At 33.3% G+C, this 16,994-nt stretch overlaps 1 protein-coding gene across 2 annotated transcripts; it reads right to left on the minus strand.

Moving 5' to 3' along the window:
• Window positions 1–501: 501 nt before the first annotated feature.
• Window positions 502–4,188, minus strand: LOC110112699 (eukaryotic translation initiation factor 5). 2 transcript variants are annotated; one of them, XM_020845008.2, is made up of 3 exons: window positions 4,035–4,141; window positions 2,991–3,084; window positions 502–2,459 (listed from the first exon to the last, which is right to left on the minus strand). In XM_020845008.2, exon 3 carries the CDS (start codon window positions 2,104–2,106, stop codon window positions 784–786), a length of 1,323 nt encoding a protein of 440 aa, XP_020700667.2. In that variant the 5' UTR covers window positions 2,107–2,459; window positions 2,991–3,084; window positions 4,035–4,141; the 3' UTR covers window positions 502–783. The 2 variants fall into 2 exon arrangements, with proteins under 2 accessions (XP_020700667.2, XP_020700666.2); XM_020845007.2 differs by lacking the exon at window positions 2,991–3,084 and having other exon boundaries at window positions 4,035–4,188.
• Between the last annotated feature and the right edge of the window lie 12,806 nt (window positions 4,189–16,994).

Consider the following 16,994-nt stretch of genomic DNA (forward strand, 5'->3'; position numbering starts at 1 on the left):
TTTTTGTCTTTAAATTCATTATATCATAGTATTTCTATTTTTTGAGATAAAATTTTATTTTTTGCCATATTCACTCAAAACATATAGGTTTTATGTATGTAATTAAAAATCCCCAAACATGTATATAAATATTTACACATTTTATTTGAAGCCTCAAAGGTTTCGAAAATAACCCTCTAATACATGAAATCAATGTAAAATGTTATGAAGTGTATACATAATGTTACTACTTTAGCATGTTATTCTAATGTCACGACTATTGTGTCCTTAGGAGGATTACTAGAAAAGCAGTGAAGACAGCTAAATAATATGAAAGGCTAAGTAAGGGAAGAGAGGAGGGTTCAAATATTCTCTTATTATATGGCTTATAGCCCATGCGATTACTTGGAGATTTATTCTTTATGATAATCATGAGTACATAGCATATAATAACTGATAAGCATTTTCTAACCTTTTTGTTTGAAATGAATCATACATCTTGAACTAAGTGAGACATAACCATAACATGTAAACATAATTGAGCATCTTCATATTACACGTCCTTTATTTTTAATGCATACGATAGAACTTAAGCAGCAAGCAAAGCAGTTTACGAAGAGACAATGTGAACACAACCATAAAACATAGCAGACTTCAAACTTGAACTATTTCGGACTCCAAAATTACCTCTAGACTTGTTCTGCATCACCATTAAAAGTAAGACTTCACGCAAACAAACCACTAAGTAAATGGCACCGGTACTATATTAGGACAACACTCGCAATATAATATTAAAAGACCAACTTACTCTTCTTCCTCGGACTCGGCGTTCTGAAGCCACTCAATGAAAGGTTTCATATTCTTCCACATCGGAGAATTCTTAGTTGCTCCTGTGATGCCCTTCTGATACCACTGGACTATGAACTCCTCCTCAAGCACGTCTCCATCATAAAGAGCTTTAGCAGCTAAAGCGATCTCCTTAACTGCATCCCCGCTACGATTACAACAGAAGGTCTCAATAGCATGGAGCAGAAGCATCTGTGCCCCTTCTTCCTGCACTGCAGCAGTAATGTAATTCAACTTTTTGGCCACTTGCTTGGCAAACCCTTTCCCTGTCCCGTCAAAGAGAGCTTCAAAAAGTGCATCCATAACTTCCTGCGGAGAACCTGCCAGTGACTTGGCAAATGTGGCAAGCTCGCTTGGCTTCGAACCCTTCTCCAATTTGCCTCTGAACTTCATAACGAGCTTGTCATGAGTGCTGACATTCTTGGTTTCCTCAACGGGTCCATTAGATTTGTGGGATTCAGATTTCTTGTCTTCCTTTGGTTTCTCTTCCTCATTGGTTGAAAGCATGACCATCTCAGCTGTAACAGCATTCAGCTGTTCCTGGATACGTTGGCGAGCTGCTTCAAGAGAGGTGTCAGTTTGCCACTGGATATCATCTTCCTCATCAACCACCTCATCATTCTCATCAACCTGACTCCCATTTGGTGAGGTTCGCTCCTCATCAGAGCTGACAGTCTTCTTCTTAGAAGTAGATTTTGAAGTAACGGCATCCTTGGAACTCTTCTTCTTTATCTCTTTCTTCAACTTCTTTTGTTCTTCATCAGCAGCCTCCCCTTCCTTGAGTCTTTCTTTCTCCGCCCTCCTCATTGCCTTCTTATCTTTTGACCCCTTCTTCTGCTCAGGTGGGTTCTTCAGAATAAAGGTTGTGAGTTTGTCCCTCATATCTACGTCTGATAAGTAGCCACATGCAGCACACTTCATTGTTATCATCTGGGTCTTTGTGATGATAATTTCAGTTTCAGGGTTGCCACATCCATAACATTGAACATACTTTTTAATGAAATTCTCGAGCAGACCAGCTAATTTGGCAGTGTCGTGAGCACCATTAACGAGTGATATACCTGTTTTATCATCAAATTTGGATTGGGCTCCAAGCTCACACCCAAAGTACTTGGTAGTGTAAGAGGCAGGCCTAGCCAATGCTTTTGCAATATCAACCATATTCACTATATTGGTCTTAATGCCATTTCCACGGCCCTCAATTTTTGTTATCATCTTGGGCATTTTATACCTGTAGAAGGCATCATCACTGTTGGCAGCACCTATGTTTTGGAACGCCATCTTCAGCAGTGGAAACTAAAAGAAAAAGGTTGTGCTAGAGAGTATCAGTAGTAAAAGACAGCGGATTGCTTCTTTCTTTGGAATTGATCTCAAGAAAAGCAGGTTGCATAAAGTGGCGACTTTTGATTGATATGGAATCTCTTATCGTCGCAGTATGAATGTGACCAAAATCTTCAGAAAAGCATATGTGCTTTTTCCTAGAAGTAGGACGGTACTCTCCAAGCAGCCCAATTGATCCCAAATAAAAAGAGTCCAATTCAGACATAAAAGACACACTACTCTTGACAACCTCCACTTCGAAAGATATGCAAGGTCAAAAGATGAACTCAATAATTGTTGCAAAAAATACGAACCTGCATAAACAACCAATATTCAAGTGTCGGTCAGCCACAGGAACACGAGTATTGACTGAACTTTTCGTACGTAATAACAATGAAAAATGTTTCAAACCTAGTCACACTACAATTTATAAAAGGAATATCTGAATTAAAACCAAGCAGAGACTAGAGAAGCATCTTTTTCCTACTTTAATCCGCACTATATTTCATATAACTATATCAATTTATATAAAACAGTGCCTAGAAGGAAATAAAAAATTGAAATCAATAACCATAAAACTAACATATTTGATAAGATGCAAGATGAAATTGGTAGTTACATACAGAATAAATGTAACACAACAATTTATCTTCCATAAGTAAACATACAATTTAAGAAACAAGAAGAGAATTTAATTAGTTACAAAACCAAAGAGATATGGCAGCAGCCTACAAGGAATTAATTGCATGTATTAATGATCCAAAAGCATATAAAAGAAGAAGAATCTACAATATAATTACCAAAACCATCCGACATCTTTGGAATCAACTTCCCATTATACTCACAATGATGTTTTCTCTTGATTATTTCATAGCATAATATGTGATGCCATTCATACTGAGATAATTTTCAGCAAGCAGCGTTGAAATCATGCCACAACTGAATATCAGGAAAGCAAGAACATGATAAGCGCAGACAAAAAAAAAGAGTAAGAAGAATCGATAAGCTTCCAAATTTCAAGTCGGTTTACTTTTCATTTTTCAAATTTTACCAAATAGCATAGCATCCCGTAGATCTAAAAACAGAACGCCTATGATCCTTATTTTTGTCAAAATAGAATCATAACCCAACACCAAAAAATAGTAAAAAAAATTATATTAAATACCTTCATCAAACAAATGGCTACAAAAAAACGATGTGAAATCATCTAAAAAAGAAGAATCCAAAACAAATAGACAGAGCATATAAGTTCTTTGCTCACCGTTCCCCATAATACTCATGATTTGTTCACATCACAATATTACTTATACAGGCATATTAAGACACTTTTAAGGAAGCAGAGCCCAAATCGCGATACGGTGAATATTACGAGAGAAAAAAAAATAATATGCAAGCTAAATAATCGAAATGATGTAGAAACGATAAAAAATGATTTAATAAATAAGCAGTAGAAAAAGCGGAAGAACAATCGGAAGCTCGGTATTTCTCCAGATCTTCACCAAACAGCTTCACATCCCATGGATAGTTAAAAGGCGCACACCGTAGTCCCCTTTTTTTCATAAAATAAAACCATTAGGTTTATTCGTCGCCCGAAAATCCGGTCGAACAATCAACTATTCAACTCCCCATCATTTTCAATATTCATACCATCGAACTCCACAGATCAAGTTTAAAGCACTTAAGGTCTTGAATCGCCAAACCAGTACAGAAACTAAATCGACAAATAGATTCAATTAAACCAAAAAAAAAAACACAGGAACTCCCTTCATCCGCCCTTGGTCGAATCAGAACGACGAAAATGATGTACGATCCCAAGTCAAATCAACCATCGCCCAAAAAAAAAAGAAAGATCCATTAATGAATCAAAGGCATCAGTTCGTTACACTCACCTAAGTTCAAGATCTGGTAGGAAACGCTCTATCGCTCGCATTCGCCTACGAATCAGCTTTAACCCTACCGGGAAGAAGAGGCGTTGTGAAAACCTAACCAATGTTAGCAAGCTTTATATATATTTTTTCCGGCCTCATGGTTAGAAAACAAGCGCAAAGAGGTCAAAAATTATTGGGTGCAGATACCAGATGTAGATGTAGGTCCATATTGGACAAGTGAATTTTATTTTTGGTGCATTTTTTTTTTTTTGTGCTTTTTGACTTCGCATTTTGATTATGCTTTGACTATATTTTAGCTGTGTTTTACCTACACTTTTGATGTGATTAACTTAAAATTTTGCTGACACATTTAATTTATAAAGTAAAAAATAAATTTAATTGAATAGCAACGTGTACACTCCACGTGTCAATATTTTATTGGAGTCCAGACATATCTCGACGTCCGGTGTCCGATTGAAGAGGACAACCGATCCAAGCTGTCCAGGAAGAAGAGGCGTTGTGAAAACCTAACCAAAGTTAGCAAGCTTTTTATTTTTTTTTTCAGAATCATGGTTAGAAAACAAGCGCAAAGAAGGCTCTATACATGGGAAAATTATTGGGTTCGGTCACCGGACGCAGCTCTGCATCTGGAATCTAATAGCAAGATGTCATGTTGCGACCCGACGACCTGACAACCCCACTCGATGCAAATTCAATTATTTAGCACGAGCTTTTCCATTTACCGTGCGGCCCGACAACCTAACCCAGACCGGAGGTAAAAATTCATCATTTTTAGTTTTTACTGAAATGTTGCAAATTAAAACTCGCGCCCTTTCGATTGACCTTGTTTTCCCTCGTTTCAACAGCTGCTCATCTTCATTTGGAATTCTTTTTTTTCTTCCTCATCACTTTCGTTGCTGAAGCCATGCCTAAGGTCCATAATTTCTTACTAGCGTTGAAGTGTTTGATGTAATTTTTCTGTAAATAAATTGTATTGTTAAGGGTTTAAGATTTTTGTTTTATAAATTCGAAGTATTGTAGAAATCGTTATCACATAATTTTATTTTTTTTGTAAATAAGATTTATAACTCATTACTGGTGTGTACCGAGTATTGCATGTCAGTTCGTTGCTCAGTACCATGCTCGGTACTACGTTTGGTGCTTTTTAGGGTTTTGTTATTTTATTTTGAATAATTATATAAATCGTTGTCACATAATGAAACTATTTTTAGGATTTTGTTATTTTATTTCGTTGAAAATAGGATTTGTAACTTAGTTTAGGGTTTGTGGTTCTATGCCGAGCTTGGAAGGGAGATGTTTGATATTTCTCTATTAATTGATCGGTTTCATTACCATTCTCGGTACTACACTTGGCATTTCTTTAAATAATTGTCTAGGATTTTGATTTGTGCGATTGGTATTGCTCGGTACTGCTCGGTACCATACTCAATACTCTGTATGGTACCGAGCGGTATTTTTTTATCGTGCTCCGCTCGATATTTCTCTAAATAATTGTCTAGGGTTTTGGTTTTGTGTGATCTGTACTGCTCAGTACCATAGTTGGTACTCTGCATTGTACCAAGCGATATTTTTTATCAAGTTCTCCGCTCGGTATTTTTCTAAATATATTTTAATTGTTTATTATTTTTCTAAATATATTTCAACTGTTTATTTATTGTTATGTTACTTTCGTGTGCTTGGTACCGCTCGTTATCAATCTCGATACTCTGCATAAATCGATCTATACCTTTTGGTCCAGTTCGCTCGGTACCATGCTCGGTATTTTGCGCGATACCATTTTCCCTTTTCTTCAGTGCTAAGCTAGGTATCGTTCTTTCATGTTATTAAGAATCGCAATTTTGCATGGATATTCTCCAATTATTCATTTCCGCTGAAGAGCTTCCACGTTTAGATAAGTTTGTGATCATTTGATAAGTACATTCGGCCAAGAATTTGTTAATATTTTGAGATTGTTGCACCTTCATCACTTCCTCTTCTTGCTTGCTTTCCGTCAGAATGCTCCTCTCGTCCATATGTTGTTGACCAAGTTGAATTTCCAGAAGCAATACTTCGTAATCAAAGAAAAGAAGTTATATTTCACTTCTAATGAGATAGCTCTCATCATTGAATTACCAATAGAGGTACGAAATTTATGGTAGGGGTGGCAGGATAAGTGGTGTAACTTCTAATGATATTAGACATGAAATTCACAGTCTGAAAGAGTCCACCCCAATACATGATCTTCTGCAACATTTCATAAATTTTTTATTATCCAATCTACTTTTTTCCCATTGCGAACTTTAGGGTACCTTCAAGTATCTTGATAGTTGTAGAGCATGTTGATGAATTCTTTACTTACAATTGACCTTCAACAATAAGGAATTTCCTTATCAAAAAATTTAATTCTATTGCCAAGAAGCAAAGGAATGGAATCCCCTTAAGCTATACTAATGGATTTGTAATATTTTTAATTATGAAATTAAAATGTTATGCATATTATTTTAGTTAGGCATTCTACAAATATAATTAATTCGCTAAAAATTTGCTTGTTATGGTTGCAGATTTGGTTCCTAGAGCATATAAGAATACAAACATCATTGGATGAGCAATCCCACCCTCATTTTGCTCGTTGGGATAACTACATAATGTACAGTCAGAAAGAAGTAACTGAATTATTTGATAAACTTGATGATGTACATGTATGTATTCAACACGTGTTATTAATATAAATATGAGCTTCTTATAACAAACAGTGTCTTCCACTCCACCCAAGCGCCCCCCCCCCCCCCCCCCCCCTATTAATATAAATACAATCCGATACCCCACCACCCGAAAATGACATACCGCCCACTAAAACAAGTAGCCCAAAAACCAACCTCCCCAACCCACTAGAAGATGATGACCATTAGAACATGATAAAACTGATTGTACAGAATAAAATCTTTATTACTAGGCTTGCCAAAGTTGAATCAAAATCTACTCAGCTAGAGCACGAGTACAATCATTGGAGCATATTATATTTGAACTTAAGGATACAGATAGGAAAGTTGAAACAATACAAAAAATTTTTGAGGATAACTTTCCAGCTACATTGAAAGTTAATGCTACAAAAGTTGACGCACCAAAGCCTTTGGAGCATGAATATATTAAATCGGTAGCCCCAGTAGCCCCACAACAAGAGGAGGTTCAAGACCCACTAGACAAAGTTGATATGGGTAAGACAATAATAATAATTGATTTAACTGTTTCATCATATAAAAGTATAGGAAGCAATAAAAGTGCTGAACAAGCGGAGCCTTCAACTGTCAGCACAGACATTGTGAAAAGGGTTCGAACCGACTTACCCAAGTTGATATGGGTAAGACAATAATAATAATTGAAATTGGTCAAGTGCCCATTTACAACCAATAAAAAGAAAGAGTCACAAAGACAATGAAGTTTCTCCAATGAAGCCTATAGAGTATGAAGATATTAAAGCGGGATAAGATGTTGTTGTAGTCAATGTGGAAGAAAAAATAGATTCAAGACCAGCACCTACTAAAATTGATTACCATGGCCAATAAATGATAACTCAAGACAAGGGCATGTTCATAGATAGATGTTTTGAAAAGTTCAACAATAAGTGAGTGTCAGGCTTATCTTAATCCTCTTCTGCATGTCGAGCTTAACTTTTTTCCTAATTTTTTTGTTATTTTGTAGGGGGGGTGTTATTTTCTCAGCTGGAAACATGATTATTTATAGAAGTCAAATTGATGAACTAATAACCCAATAATACCTAGATAATAACCATGTAGACACTTTTGACATTACTCTAGCAGAGAAGAACAAGCTTTTTCTAGGACAATACAAACCTTTCATATTTATTTCGAGTTTTCATTGGGTTTGTTAGCCTCAAGCTTAATACTTTTAAATATTTGCTTTTTTATTTTCCAACCTGACACAAAGATGTACATCTCAATACCGAGCGATTCCTACATGGTACCGAGCGGTACATCTCGATACCGAGTGATTCCTATATGGTACCAAATGGTACATCTAGATACTGAATGATTCCTACATGGTACCAAGCGGTACACCTCGATACAGAGAGATTTGTACATAGTATCGAGCAATACATCTCGATACCAAGCAATTCCATCATGCTACTGAATGGTACATCTCGATACCAAACGATTCCTATATGGTACCAAGCAGTACATCTCGATACCGAGCGATTCCATCATCCGATCTCTTCGACTTCATTACACATTCTCTGTATTGAGTTCTTAATTAAATTAATTTTTGCTTGTTATGTCAGATTTTTCATAATGTGTATAAATAATACAGAATAGTTCGTACCCCACATCAATAAAGATTATATTAGGATAATAAATTTATTGCTTATATTTGTAATACACAAAAATTATTGGACACTACTTGTGGGAAATTTGATTAAGAAAGTCTGGAAGTTCTACTATTCATTATCCAAAGCGACGCATATTATCATAATACCTGAAGTAGTAAGCAACATTTAACAAATTTTACAATCCACCATTTATATCATGCTCTCCTCCTTTTCTCATACAATGATGTCTAAATTGTGTGCATAATAAATATTTTTACGAAGAAACACAACAGACCTTTGATAACAACATCCAACAATGGCTGATCAGAACGGTTGTAGATGCCCCTACACAACAGACTTTTGATACTTTATACTACCATAAAATAAATGGACATAATTTATACATAGTTAATTTATTGTATATACAATCATTGCTTGTACATTAAATAGTTGAAGTATATTAGGAATTTTCCCAGCATGTTAACTTAAATAATTGAAATTTATGCATTACTTTCTTATACATAGAAGAGCGCCAAGCAGTACTGAGTTATATCAAGCTGAATATCGAACAGTACCGAGCTAAACATAGGGCAGAGTACCGAGCAGAGAAAAACACATGAAATAACCAAGCCGGGTACTACTGCTCCTTAAGTAATTAACGAATATATTGCTAGAGTTAACTTTATAAGGGACAACTTCCAAAACATGTCATCAACTTAAACTGTATATCTTGCCAATCACGTAGGTTTAAGAACTTCTTCCTCTTACCATATGGCCTTCATTTCAAAAGTTCCTTATATAAATCAACAATGAAGGCATCCTTAATTGGGTCCCAAGGATGATACATAATGCAATTTTCTAAATCAGAGATTGATAATAAATTATTTACAGTAGCTACTCCTACTTTTGCACGACGCAGCTCATGATATCGCATATAAAGAAAGCGATGACTAGTCATGTGGTTATAATTCTAAAAGAACTATTTGTCGACCAATTTCCATCCATTGGCATTTAGGAAATTGCATTATCTATTTTGTTCTACACCCATTGCCTATCTATGCAAAATTAGGAGTTAACAATCACAACGCTCGTTCTAGCAATGCACACAATATATGTAAACTTTATTAGCCCTTACTAGTTGTTCAAGTTGACCATCGGGGGATTCTAACAACTTTTCATGTATCACAATTGTTGCAATGTTCATGAATTCTTCAATTGGCATATCAAGATGTAGATTAGTCTCCCGCTAATGCAATTTGTAGACCATAGCATACTATAAATAATAAAGAGCGAAATTAATCCTAAAGACGAGGGAGAATACGAGGTAGTAGGCGATCTAGCAAAAATGTTCCCTTTAAATAACTTTGGTTAAATTACTCATTACAACCACCCTTTTGTCCACTTTGAATTTCTCACTATGAATATCTTGCTTGCCCCATCTATCAACTATAAATAGCTAACATGCACCTTCTACCCAATAGAAATAGATGGCCTTCCATTACAATATAAGATATCGAGCGTTAGGTATCGAGCATTAAGGTACTGAGCATTAGGTACCAAGCATTAAGGTACCGAGCATTAAGATACCGAGCAGAGCGAGTGTACTGAGCAGTACCGTGTGGTACCGAGTAGTATCGAGCAGTATCGAGTGTACAACACAATACCGAGTGTACCGAGTAATACCAAGTTATGGAATTTTATAATTATTCATAGAAATTCTCATTCAAAGTAATGTATATTGAAACCTCACATATCAAATTATTAAAAAGATATGCAAAATGAAATAAATAATACATTGTTCAAGAAAATATTTATATTGTAAATGTCACATATCATACATTCTTCTAAGCATCAATAATTCTCATCATTATTCATGTATATTCAGTTGACAGTTCCGTGCTTGGTCGACGGTTAATGAATTCATCTGTCATGCATTTTGGTATGTGTGTGAAAGACGGTTGCATTGTAGGTTCTTCTATGGCTACACACTGTTATGTGGTTTGAGGGTCTTGCTATGCAGATTTCTTTTTCTTAGTTTTTCTCATCTGCCAGTGACTCTTTAATTTTGCATTAGAAATGTCTTTAGGCCTGCACTTTTATGGATCTTTAAAATTCTTAAGCCCCCCTACCTACTCTCTTATGAATAAATGGCTGGTTGTTTTTCTTTCCAGCAATGATGAAGTCAACTTTTTCATTTATCTCGATCATTAATGACAACATATATTATTCTGCATCTTCATTTCCCTATGCTCATGTGTTGAATTGATATGCAAATCTACTTAAATGATTTCTAAATATCATAGCAATATCACCCTCTTGTGTTTGGCTCTGTTTCTTTCTAATGCCTATGACATGTCTAGAAAAAATCTTTCCTAGCTCTAGCTGACCATCGAAGCAAGAGGTACGACAAATGAATTATAATGATATCTAATTACGTGATAACTCTCATACAATGAGAACATAATAATTCTATTATACTAAACTTCCTACAGTTGCATTCAATTGCACCTTCTGTTGAATCAAAGTGAACAGTCTAATGGGAAGTTTGATTTTTTCTATCAACACTCTTCATAAAAAGGTGGATCCATCACTTGAAGCATGATTTATACACATCCCACAAACACCCTATAAGAACTCCTCTTCAAAAAATGAATACAATTTTGTTATGAAAAAATTAGCAACTTGCTTTAGTATTAGGCTACTTTTAACTAAAGGAACTATATCAGACTGGCTGCATATGAAATCTTCATCATGTTATTTTGACGCCAACTCATCATCATCTTCTCTAAGCCCAAAAAACATTTAGTTATAGAACTTGTTGGTTTGAAAATGTCATGACACACATTATTAGTGGACTCGCTACGCTGTGTAGAAAGAATGTCTGGGTTAAAATAGTTTTTATTGAATGTTGTTGACCACTTATTTTTTATTTTATATAGATCTTTCAACTATTCATAGCTTTGGAGGTCTTCTTCACCGATCATTTCAACCCAAGATTTCTCAAACTCTTTCTCATAATTACACTTACTTAAACACTTATGAAAAAGCCCTCTAACTTTATTTTTGCAATTGTAGCACCACACCTTGGACGGAGCTTTCTTGCTTATGTGTCATTGGCATAACCTATGTCGTATTTGGGGCAATGCAATTTCAATCACCCTAGCCATTGTTTGGTCTTGATTAGAAAATATCTTTATGGGATGTTTATCACCCATTATTCATAAAAATATTTTAAATTACCAGGTAAATGATTCAATAGTCTCCTCTAATAAAAAAGCAACCCCTAAAAGAATATTCTGCCAATAATTATTTACTCCAATAATTTAGGCACAAGCTAAATTATATTTATTAAGCATGTAGCCAGTATCAAAAATAATCACATCACCAAAACAATCACAATCTATCCTCCCTAAACCATCTACCCAAGAAAAATTCAACAATCTATCGTTCTTGTTAGATTGTACATCCCATGCAAGTGTTATCATGAACTAGTCATTCTTTAAATAATTCAATAAGGGAATTCATGTCCCCATTCTCAATCTTCGATCTTCTCTCCTTCTGAAAAAAGTTACATACATCCCTCTTATAGAATCATATATTTCCTTCAACACCTACTTCATCATGTAGGTACATAAATGCATCAAATGTTCGTATCTCAGCTTCTGTTATAGATTTAAGAACTGATGCCTTATCATCACTGATGTTCTTACATGATCTAAACAAATGTTGATCTTCAGACCTAGCTAATTCGTGATTGTGGCTCTCAATGTATTTTTGGACCTTCCAAACTTTATCTTGACTTACTAAAAATCTAAACATAGCTAGACGCCCGATTCTGGTATTGGATATTCGATATTTCGAATTGAAATTCAAGTCAATGTTCTTCTTAAATCTAACTTTCGAATACACAAAATTCTTTGATTTAATTCTCCTCGAATTTGACCAGAAACCATGATGGTTCTTTTGAACATTGAATCCAATGTTATGAGCATAATTGTAATACATGTCATATGATTCGTTTTCACTTGAATAAACACCTTGCACAAATGTGAAAACAATTTTAGCGTTAGCTATAAACAATCATATAGATGTACAACGTTAGCTATAAACAATCAGATAGATGTACAACTCGGTACTTCTCTATGTATTTTTTTTGTCGGTACTCGGTATTATGCTCGGTATCGCTCGGTACTTCTCTCTGCATTTATTCTTGGTACTGAGTTTTTTTCTCGGTATCACTCGGTACTTCACTCTGCATATTTTTTTGGTACTCGGTACGGTCACTCGGTACTTCTCTCTGATCTTCCTCGGTGTTGCTTTGTACCACTCGATATCGTGGATTGAAAAATACCAAGAGCAGTGTCGTGGATAAAAAAAATCGAGCCGGTACCGCCACGAGATGCAGTATATGGAATACTCTCGACTTTAATACTGTTGTAAACATTAAGAACTCTATATTCATAAGATATCTTGGTAAAATCTCTTTTGAGTTCATATCTTATCGTAAAAATCCCAGATATATCTTCAGTGCTTCGCTCCGGCATTTCTTCCTTTGCGTCTTCGATTTGTTCCATCTCCTTGAACGATTTGAAGTCATCCAAAGAAATTTATAATTTCAATTCTTCTTCTTCGCTTTTCTTTACAGCGCTATTCTAAGAAAATATCATAAACTCTAATGTAGAAAAAAAAACCACCAATATCTCATAAAACAGAACAAAAAAGAGCTGTCTTTTTCAAAATTTTGCGGGGAACCCGATTAGGTTCAGGAAAACCGCACAATAAAAGGTAATTGGAAAAGCATGTGCTAAATAAATCGAGTGGGTTTGTTGGGTCGCAACGTGACATCTTACTATTGGATTCCAAATGTAAAGATGTGTCGGGTGATCGAACCCAATAATTTCACTATATTAAAGAGGACAACTGATAAGCTTTCCGATCCATCGCTTGGTCCTATGGAGATAAATGACACGATGTCTCCTTGATTTAATTGATAATGTTATCGCATTTTCTCTGTAGATAACATTACGGTACTTCATTGTGAAAGCCTTAAATTACCCTAAGAAAATATGTAAACTAACATGAATTTGACATTCCATTAGATGTAATTTCTCATCAGCAATCTTATTTTGCAATCTAGGTGGAGAAAATTTTAAGAGAAAATGTTAGCTAAATATTTGTGCAAGAGCACCCAAGAGTAACAAGACAAAATAAAAATAAAAATAATAATTATTATTATAAAAAATAGAATATAATGTAATATAAATATTTTAATGCTATATTTTTTTATAAATAACACGGACCTACACTGAAATTATGATATGAGAATAGACAAATATAGAGAAAAAAGAAGCATTTTAGAATGAAAAGTTTTAAAATTAAAATAAATTAAATTATATAAAATTTTTAGAAATTTAGCACAATCATTAAACTCCTATTTGATAATATCAATTGAGCTTGAGGGTTATAGAATTACCAACTTCATGGTTATAGAAAATAAGGAAAAAAAAAAAAAAGATGTATGGGTTAATTAGAATTTCTAACTTGAAGTTGTATGTAAACCTTATAAGAAGTCGTTGGTTTGGTATGTATTGGTGTACGAATGACTGAGTAGCCGATTAATAGTTTCTTATACGAATAAGTCGTCTGCTTGAGCAGTTGCGAAGGGAAACTTCATGGGTTATATTATCTGACTTAATGAGCCATACTCGTATGCATAGGATGAACTAATAGTTTGTAACTATTTGCATGAGGTGAGTTTATTTGTAGGCTTGTGAGACCCTCTTAAGTTGAGTTTGAGTTGCCTTTAACTTGAGCTCAATCAGCTTGACTTGTACCAGTTCAACTTCATTTTAACCTGATTTTCTTGATATTTGAATATGCAAATATAATATATTTGAAATATTTAAAGATTATTTAGTTGAGGAGAAATTGAATGTACATGATTATCTTTCCATATTTGATTTGAAGAAAATAAATTCACTATAAAGCCCTAGAGGCCGACGAAGGTGGCTGATGGTTATTAGTGATAGTTGGTGGCTGTCAATGGTGGTGTCAAGCAGCAATGAGCTGCGATGGCCTTAGCGGCGAGGACTAGTGGAGAATTTACTATATTTTTGAAAGTTAGTTAAATTAGATGATTTTAGAATAAAAAAATAGAAGATGAATTCTAAATTAATCTACGAAATATTTTGCTTTTGAAACACAGTTTACCATTAACTGTTAAACTCATTCATTTTATTTAATTTACACCTATAATGCAACAAATCAAATATCCCCAACTATCCCGTCCTCATAACATTGAGTAATAAAGGATATTTTGTTTTGGAGTCTATGTAATCTTGTGTAATTTGATATAACACTAAAAAATAGCTTGATAAAAAAAAATTTGTGTACTAAATAAATATAATCTAAAACATAATTGTCATGCTATATGATGTTGTTGTCATACTTCATGGTTTATTTTTTATTTGCGCATGAGAGTTTGTTAAGTGTGCACTTCTCAAAGATCATAAATTCAAAGCAAAAGATGGTTAAGGCAAGTATTAGGGCATTGCATTGTGTATTATTATCATGCATGATGATCATTCATTTTTAAATATTAGAAGATCTCGGTCTTCATAAGTTGACCAACAACTATCTACAAAATAAGATGAATATACTGCATTTGATGTTCATCTCATAAAGCAATAGTCATGAATATATTCTTCAAAATATAATGACATAATGACAATGATTAATAATGACTCCATTTTATTCATTGTAAGTTGCAAGGCAATATTTCCTTGCTTAATGAACAATTGTCAAAAGAATGTATTGAGTAATCTATTATGTGAATTTTCACAACAACAATGGAACCCCATGGAATAGCCAAGCTAATGGTAAGAAAAAAGCATGACTAACTAGAGAAAGGATTAAATGTTGGATTAATTAAAGTCAATTGGGCTTCCCTTAGCCTCTAGTTTTAAAGTCATATAGTTTGAGGATCATCTAGATAGAAATTGAAATATCAAAATCATAGAGTAAATAATAACATAAAAATTAATCTAAAACTTGAAAATTTTATAAGAAAATCATATCAAATCATAAAAATATCAATATCCACCAAAAATTTCTAATATACATTAGAGATAGAAAAAATATTCCTTTCAAATAAATTTCAAATTAGAAAATATGTATTCTATATTTTCTAAATCAAAAAATTTAATTCACCTCCAAATGACTTCAAATTTTTATGCAATGCTCCCTAGCTTAACCTTGGTTTATTGGATTAATTATATGTGGTTTGAAGTTAATTTGGATAGAAAATAAAATATATGTTATTTATTATTAATTTAAATTTAGAAAATTAAAAAAAAATTGCAAACTTTCAAATTATTATGAGATGTACCTTAAGTAACCCCTAACATCTAAAATCAACCTCATAATTTTTGGACTTTATTTAGATAAAGAATTAAATTTTCATTATTAAATATTAAAATAATTATAAAAATTGTAAATAAACTCCAAATATTTCCAATTTTTTATGGGATATTTCTAAAGTTGCTCCTCACCCATGGAATTGATTTTATGAATATTGCAACCTATTTAGTTATAAGATAGAATATTAAAACCTCTAAGTCAATTAATTACTAATTATATAGCCTAGAAATAAAAAAAATTCGTTAAAATTCTAGAAAAAAAAAAGTGAAAACACATGAACTCCTAAAATTTAATAGAGCAATAATAAATTAATTAGAAATCATTTTGGGCTTCAGAGATTAGGTATGCTAACTTTCTAATGCCTAGGCTAATTTTTAATTAATAAAATTAAAAATTTTGATAATTGCCTAAATTTTCATGAAAATGAGCATAGGTGACATAAACTTCTAGTTTTATTTTATTGAGATTTATGATTGATTACCACTTTCAAATTAAATATTTCTAAAATTCAGCCTTTACAAACAATAAAATCCTTAAAATAACAAAACTTCATTAATACATATTTTCAACCACATAAGTGTAGATACACATAACATCTTCAAACCAAATATCACATTATCATGCAAAAAAAAATTTAAAAATAAAAATAAAAAGAAAAGCCTTATCTTAGAAGGTGTACGAATTTCGTATTATTCAAATATATTGTGTACTAGGCTCTGAAAATGTCACGATAATCGCTAATTCAGTATTTAATTCTTTATTTTAAAAGTCATTTAATATTTTTTCAAGGTATAATTTGAGTTCAAGTGTGTATTATTTTAATTAATTTATTTTTAATAAAGTTTATTGTGAGATGATATTTTATTGTGTCTTAAGAAGATCAAAGATGTATTAATGATTTTGTTGTTTTAAGAGGCTGAATTTTAGAAATTATTTAATTTGAAAGTGGTAATCAATCATAAATTTTAAGAAAATAAAACTAGAAGTTGATGACACCTAGATTCATTTTCATGAAAATTTAGGCAATTATAAAAAAAATTAATTTTATTAATTAAAAATTAGCCTAGGCATTAGAAAATTAGTATGCCTAATCTCTAATGCCAAAATGATTTATAATTAATTCATTATTGCATTATTAAATTTTCGGAGTTCACAATGAAGTACGGTATTGTTGTTTTACAAGGGTAAATAGAGGTAACGTTACCAAGTAAACCAAGGAGGTGTATCCACGTGGCATC

This window comes from Dendrobium catenatum, unplaced genomic scaffold (assembly GCF_001605985.2).
Source record: "Dendrobium catenatum unplaced genomic scaffold, ASM160598v2 fragScaff_scaffold_627, whole genome shotgun sequence".
Taxonomy (NCBI): Eukaryota; Viridiplantae; Streptophyta; class Magnoliopsida; order Asparagales; family Orchidaceae; genus Dendrobium; species Dendrobium catenatum.